The sequence below is a fragment of the Carex rostrata genome, chromosome 12, assembly GCF_964058835.1.
Source record: "Carex rostrata chromosome 12, lpCarRost1.2, whole genome shotgun sequence".
NCBI classification, from domain to species: domain Eukaryota; kingdom Viridiplantae; phylum Streptophyta; class Magnoliopsida; order Poales; family Cyperaceae; genus Carex; species Carex rostrata.
This window is the reverse complement of record NC_135929.1, coordinates 2,853,694-2,861,217: the sequence shown is the minus strand read 5'-3', so window position 1 is coordinate 2,861,217 and position 7,524 is coordinate 2,853,694. Positions and strand designations below refer to the sequence as shown.

The window sequence follows — 7,524 nt, the reverse complement described above, 5'->3', positions numbered from 1 at the left end:
TCTAATTAATTTTAGGTATTAATTAATTGGGTAAATATGTGAGTTATTAGATTTTTAGATGGTAAATATGTAATTATAAAAATTTGGATGATTAATACGTAATATCATAGTTTTTGAGGGGTGTATATGATATTCTCCCAAAAATTAAAGGGTGCTGTCGAACCCGTTAGAATCCAATTGTAACCGAAAAGATAAGATCCCGAACTAGAACTACTGATCAATTTAGCCGGGCAATTCATTTTGTCCATTGTCATCTGCTGCTGGATAGTGGCAAGCAAAGGTAACCATGCGACTCCACTGCCCCTTACCTTCTCCAATTTTCTCGAATAAATGCTTAATTAAACGCCGATATATCGTCCTTGCCGATTCATCCCAGTCTCGGCTCCCTCCTCTTCGCAACCCCAAACCCCTCCCCGCTCCATCGCCTCCTAAACAACCCTCTTCTCCTCCTCCTCCTCGTCCTCCTCTCCATTTTCTCCAGAAACCCTCCCCTCTCCAGTTCCCTACCCTCCCGACCGACTCCACTCCTCCATTTGTCAACCTCTTCAACGCTCTTAACTCCAGTCAACAAAGCTACCAAGAAAAAGAGCACGAATCAGCTCATGTAACGGTCGAGTATTACGATCCAAAACCTGGCGATTTCGTCGTGGGAGTAGTTCTCTCAGGAAACGAGAAGAAGTTAGACGTGAGCATCGGGTCTGACATGCTGGGGTCCATGCTGGCGAAGGAGGCGCTTCCTTTTTGCAAAGAGGAGGTGAATGGATTGGTGTGTGATTTAAAAGAAGAGAGAGAGAAGGGTTTGTTTGACAAAGCAAAAGTAGGGATACTGAGAGATGAAGAGGGTTTTAGAGAGAAGGGAGAGGAAGAAAGAGGAGTCATGGAGGCCGGTACAGTGGTTTTTGCCGAGGTGTTTGGAAGAACTCTGGGTGGCCGGCCATTGCTGTCCTGTAGGAGGCTCTTTCGGCGAATTGCATGGCATCGTGTGAGGCAGGTTCTCTTTTTCATCAGATCCTTTTATCTTCAAATTTTTTTTATAGCACAGTTTAGTAATTCATGACAAGATTGAACTGTGGACATAGAGAGAACCAACACTGTTTTGATTTCTGACATGGTTGGAAAGGATATATATGTCAATACCTGGCATGTAAGTTTCTTTTTGAATTTTTTACTCCAGGTTTACACTTCCACCTTGTAATGTCAAATTGAATTCAACAGTACAAGGCATTGGTGTACAGATGAATTCACATTCTGTAAATTAGTCTAGTGCACACCATGAATACCATATTTCTTTTTTTTAAAAAGGAAATGTAGCAACTAAAACTGATTGGCTGTTTGCATTTGCATAAACCAAGTTACCTCCTCCATCTTCTTACAAAAGCACAAAAATATTTGGTATAAACAAAATATTTTCAATCAGTGATTCATCACTGCCTCAACTAGATGCTCGTGTTTTACATCACCTATAAAGCAGCACTTTTTTACATCACATATTGCCATGCAACCACTCAAACCAGTTACTATCTTCTCAGCACATGTACGCGTTATCAGAGAAACACATACAGCCACTGTTTCCTCAGATTTAAGCATTTTTTATAAACAGTCACTGCATGTGGGCCCTCTAGTTGCAAAGGAACAATTTTTAGCCTTGAAATCATACCTCGCACCATAGTCTTCAGCGTCTCCTTGATGTTCTCTGATTCTCAACATTGTTCCAAAATTGAACCAAAGAAATTATATTTTGCACCTGTACCTCTGAAGTTCTCAATTACGCCTGATTAAAGATATATTGTTTATTTCCTGCATATTAGTCCGAACTATGGTACAACAAATGATGACAAATCCATGACTATGACATGAATGCCAATTTAAGCTAATAACCTGAGAAAATTGTACTTTATTTCCTCGTATACATTTTTAATATATAAGGAAACTTTTTCAGATTATGCAATTAAAAGAACCTTTTCAAGTCACTATTTCCGAGTGGAATACAGGTGGCCTACTTACTAGAATTGAGGTACAAGTTTTTTGTTATACCATATTTTCGCTTCTTAGCTTCCGTTATGTTATCACACTCTCAATTTTCATATAATTTTACTTCTTAATGTTACAGGGGTTAAGAGCGTTCCTTCCTAAAACTGAATTGATGAACAGAGTAAAAAGTTTCACTGATCTCAAAAAGAATGTAAACACCTTCACTTTTGCCCCCACCTTTTTTTCCCAGTCTGTCCCCCTTCTTTTCCTCGGTTTTCTGATTGTTGGTTAGTTTGAATTGTTTGCGGAGCTTAAACAAGCTTAATTTTTGCTTTAACTTACTTTTAGGTAGGTCAAAGGATGCGTGTGTCTATTGTCAGGATAGATGAGGCCACCAGTGTATTAATAATCAGCGAGAGACAAGCATGGGTTAGTTCATGAATCTGTCCTTTTTATTAAAGTTTACTTGAATTGTACAGATGGCTTAGATATTTATATAATAGGTGAAACTTTGAACGCCAATATTTGTTGGTATTTGGGTGAATTGCTTGCCATTTCTCAATTTTGCAAACAAGTCCCGACTTTTCTTGAGATAGTTGCAAATAGCTGCAAGCTACTATATTATCTTAACTTCAATGGAAAAAATACATTTTTGTTAATTATGACAAATTTGCCACCAAGTTACCTTTTGTTCCCAATCTCAAATAAAAGGAAAAAACCCAAGTGGGTTCTAATGTTAATTGCAACAGGACATTTAAATCATATGATGTATAGAAAATAGGTGAATTTGATCTTTCTCAACTTAATTTTTGTTTTATTTCTTGGGTTATTCGAAATTATGAAGAAATTGTTGGACTGTTCATACTAAAGGCACTGGAAATATTAACAATTATTAGACACTTGAATATCAAGTATGATATTGGAAAAACTCTAAAACATTAAACATTTGTCTTCTCAAATTTTTTGTATTTCACTTTTCTTAGGATATGATGAACCTTAAACCTGGAACTCTTTTACAAGGGACTGTTAACAAAATATTCTCATACGGTGCACAAGTTGCGATAGGTGACACCATTAGAAGGTAAGAAAACTCTTGTCTGCCCCTAGAATTTTCTTGTTAAATCTATCCCTTTGCCCCTTCCTTTTTCATTTACCCTTTTCTGATATTTCAGTGGGCTACTGCACATATCAAACATATCACAGTCCCATGTTACATCAACAAGTGATGTGTTAAAGGTTGGTGAGGAGGTGAAAGTGCTTGTTATCAAGTCTATGTTTGCTGACAAAATATATCTCAGGTACATCTCATGCAATGATTTAATTTTTGACCTTTGATTATACCCTGAAACCACACCAATAAACTTAATGGAGACCAAAAGATCCAGGAAAACTTAAAAAAATATTTTTACTCTGAAATAGTGTAGATAGTAGAATGCCAAATACATACCACTACACCAGCACTGTTTATAGTTTATATCGAATCTGATAGTATATTGCTTTGATTTTTGTGTGATTCTTTATTCATTGATTTCATATTTAAAAACCATTCCATTGGAAAATGTGACAATCTTTTTATGCATTCTGTATATTTTCTTTCTTCTCCTTTTCAATTAATATATTTGATCTCTTTGTTATTTTTTTTTTTTTGTAAACAGTATTGCAGAGCTTGAAAGCGAACCAGGATTATTTCTTTCCAACAAGGAGGTGACGTGTCCTTGTATACAGATTTTTCTGAATATTTAATTTATTTATATTTAATGATTGCTCTATTATTTAAACTTTACAGAGAGTATATGCTGAGGCTGAAGAAATGGCAAAACAGTACAAGAAAAGGATTCTTGATTTGCCTCTTGTGCCCAGTAAGGCAAAGGCGGATGTACCTGATGAGGAGACACCACCTTTTGATGATGAAGCTTCTTTATACGCAAATTGGAAATGGTTCAAATTTGAACATTTGGATGAAATTGCCAAAAGTACCACAGTGTTGTAGGCTATAGCAGCTATTTTTTTGCAGTTATATTCTTCTTATTTCTGTAAATTAAATAATAGCAGTGCAAGAGAACAAAATTGGATATGTAAGTATTTTTTTTCTAAGAAATTACGTTAGAAAAATTATTTCTAGGCCGTGAAAGCATTTTCTCTATTTGTCACACGGAGACATAAGTCCCTTTTTTGTGTATTTGCGCCGTAAATAAACAAGGAATAAACATGTTCCATCTGCCACCAGGTTAGTGGGATTAAAAAACCTTTATTAAGGTATTGGTTCTTTTATTGGGTATCAAGGAAAATAAAGCAAAGTGGACCATCTCCAACTTAATTATTTTTTGTATGTTTTGTTAGTAATTATACGGCTCCAATTCAGAAAGGCAGCAGTAAGGTCCTTGAGGGAATAAACCTGCTGTTATTTCTTGGGATAGCAGGAACTTGTTGTTCCGATTTCACTATTAGTTTTCGTCGAGATTTGTGCATAAAAGGAAGCGTCTAATTGTCCACCATTTGTCCATAGGTTTGACTTGCACGAATACTGTAAAATTACTTCTACATGCTGTATAATTATACAATATATCACATAAAATATATAAGTTAATCACAAAACATTCAGCAACTATTTGAAGTGGTCCCATGATAGTTAGAAAAAGATTGCAACTTGCACAACAGGATAAAATAAATGTACTTTCAAACTGTACTTTCGGAAATTACAGTTATAGGAAGTTATTGGCAGTTAGTTATTAGCAGTTATTAGCGGTTATTGGCAATTAGAGTTAATTATTAGCGTCCGCACTGGGTTGAATCTTGTATACTGTAAAATTTTCAAATAATACTGTAAATTTTCAATTGAATCTTATATACTGTAAAATTTCTAAAACTAAACCATAAAATAATACCATCTATACTGTAAGATAAAATGTAACAAATGCTACATTTCAGTTTAAACTACAACCTACAAAGAATCATGTATATTGTAAAATTGCAAAATATAAACTATAAAATAATACCATGTATACTCTAAAATTGCTAAATCTATACATACATCCATCATCACACAAAAAATATGTTCACCACAAAACAACATATGTTCACCACAAACAACATCTGTTCAACACAAGATAAACATATTCACCGCAACATTCAGAATAGCATAATAGCAACAACAACAAAACTATGGACAAATAACTTTTACATTAGAAACCTCTTGTGTTCATTGTTCGAATGAGTAAGAAGCCTCTCTATCATCTCTTTCCTCCAGATGAATATTGTAAAATTACAAGATGAATACTGTAAAATTAACAAATCATCTATTTATTTCAGATTTCCACAAGATGAATACTGTAAAATGACAAGATGATTACTGTAAAATTAACAGATTAATACTCCATATCGCCTCTCTATCATTTATTTCCTCCATATTTTCATAAGATGAATACTGTAAAATGACAAGATAAATACTGTAAAATTAACGGGGCAATACAGTAAAATTAACAAATCAATACTCCATATCGCCTCTCTATCATCTCTTTCCTCCAGATTTTATTTGAAATGCTAGATCTGTTACTGCATACAACGAAAACAACAAATTCAACAGAAATAACTTACTAGATTTGAATTTTGCCGTGCTCTTCAACAAAAACAACTTCTATTCGATTGCGCTCCACGATTGAAGGTTCCATTTCGTTGCCGTCGCGACCGATCCAGATTATTCTTCCGATCCGATCATCTCTTTCTTATCCACTCTCGTTGCCGTTGCAGCCATCGGTAGAGAGGTGAGAGAGATGAGAGATGAGAGATGAGAGATGAGAGGCGAGAGGACAGAGAGAGGAGAGATGAGAGGCGAGCGGTGAGATCCGATCATCCGTTGTGGCCATCGGTAGAGAGGTGAGAGAGAGGAGAGATGAGAGGCGAGAGGACAGAGAGAGGAGAGATAAGAGGCGATATCTCTTTCTGTCGTGATTTTATAATTTGGATTTTCGTTAAAAGACAGTTAGACGGGAGTGAATAAGGTTGTAGACAAATGGTGGACAAAACCCAGTGGACATAAACATTTTCTCTTCCTGTTATTTCCCAGGAATAATAACAGATTTATTTCCGTCGTTAGGTTCTCTTTATAAAAATATATGTGGAATGTAGTTGTGATAAGTTTACAATGTGCAAATTAAGTCATACTATTAATTTATATATTTGATTTTAAATAACAAAATAGTCGATTGAAACCTCTTAATTATCTACTTGGAAATCAAATTTTATATTTTTAAAATTATTTTATTGTATTTTTTTATAGATAGAAAATCACAGTTTTTGAATGGTCCAAAATATTTAGATCACGTGATATTTTAACTATCTAAAGAACAGTAAAAAAAATTTAAAAATTTAAAATTTGGTCTTGAAATATATTTTAATCTGTTTACGGTAATTCAATATACGTGCGAGTAAATATTTGCACGAATCCTGGACATCATCCCAATCGTTACACAGTAAGCAAATTGAGAAATGGAAATTTGCAATTATGAACAGTTGTGTCATAAATTGGATTGGACGGACACGTACATCAGACTCACGAGTGTCGGACCCAAATTGCTCCTCCTTTTTTTTTCTAAACGATCCCAAACAAGGGACACGATTAATATTTCTAACATTCTTATCTGGTTGATGGGCTTAATTTGTACACAGCGTAACTAGATCGGAGTATCCGGCCCAAATCCCATCCAGGCTCCCGACAAATTGGATCCAGCACCTTCAATAAGAAGTCGCCACGTGTACCTGTCGTTTTCAAATTATCTCGTAAACATTTGATGCGGACGCAATCAGAAAGATCTCAAACGAAAATACCAAATCATTTTGCTTTATTTCTTTTCCCCTCCGAGCAATGCTTCGAAAATTGTTTCGTTGTCTGCCTTGGAACCTAAAATAGCGCACGAGCAATTAATTGCCTACCCCTACAAGGGCCCCACAAGTCAGTTTCGTTTCGTAATGTGACCACTGACCAGCCAATTCCATACAAGAGAACTACGGAATGCAATAGATGATTCGTGTCACGGCTCATCAAATTTGCTCTGATTTGAACAAGTGTCAAGCGCCTGCTGACTTGTAACATCAGTCAATCACCAGCAATCACACAAATGGGTATCAATGATGCATCATCGTCGTCAGTATAAATGTTTAAGTATTGTACATCACCGCCTTATTTAATTAAAGGGAAATTTCACGTATACCCCTCAAGAACTTCAAAATAAAGAATTCACCCTCTAAACTTTAGATTTACATATTTTTTCCTCTTAACCTCAAAACCGAAGTTCTAAATAGTGATTATAGCATTATAGTTTTTAAGGTCCGATAAAGTTATAGCGCAACCAGTGTTCTAACCAGCGTGCTATAGCGCCGCTATAGCGTTTTTGGAGACCAAACGCTATGCTATGGCATTAAAACACGCTATTTGCGGTACAGACGCTATAGCGGTAATAGCGGTCCGCTGTAGCGTATAGCGTGTAGCGCAAATAGCGCGCGCTATGCAACATTTGCTGTTATTTTTTTCAATTTATATGAGCTTTAAAATAAATA

General features: G+C 35.5%; 1 protein-coding gene across 2 annotated transcripts; it reads left to right on the top strand.

The window, feature by feature from the left end:
• Window positions 1–213: 213 nt before the first annotated feature.
• LOC144563235 (protein PIGMENT DEFECTIVE 338, chloroplastic-like) lies at window positions 214–4,080 on the top strand. 2 transcript variants are annotated; one of them, XM_078312677.1, is made up of 8 exons: window positions 215–991; window positions 1,940–2,014; window positions 2,111–2,182; window positions 2,320–2,400; window positions 2,955–3,052; window positions 3,144–3,269; window positions 3,627–3,675; window positions 3,758–4,080. In XM_078312677.1, exons 1-8 carry the CDS (start codon window positions 287–289, stop codon window positions 3,959–3,961), a joined length of 1,410 nt encoding a protein of 469 aa, XP_078168803.1. In that variant the 5' UTR covers window positions 215–286; the 3' UTR covers window positions 3,962–4,080. The 2 variants fall into 2 exon arrangements, with proteins under 2 accessions (XP_078168804.1, XP_078168803.1); XM_078312678.1 differs by lacking the exons at window positions 1,940–2,014; window positions 2,111–2,182; window positions 2,320–2,400 and having other exon boundaries at window positions 214–991.
• The last annotated feature ends 3,444 nt before the right edge of the window (window positions 4,081–7,524 follow it).

Coding starts and splice junctions, on each gene's coding strand:
- LOC144563235 (XM_078312677.1), top strand. CDS start 287: ATGCGACTCCACTGCCCCTTACCTTCTCCAATTTTCTCGAATAAATGC. Junction 2,401..2,954: donor TCAGCGAGAGACAAGCATGG/GTTAGTTCATGA, acceptor CACTTTTCTTAG/GATATGATGAACCTTAAACC. Junction 3,053..3,143: donor ATAGGTGACACCATTAGAAG/GTAAGAAAACTC, acceptor CTGATATTTCAG/TGGGCTACTGCACATATCAA.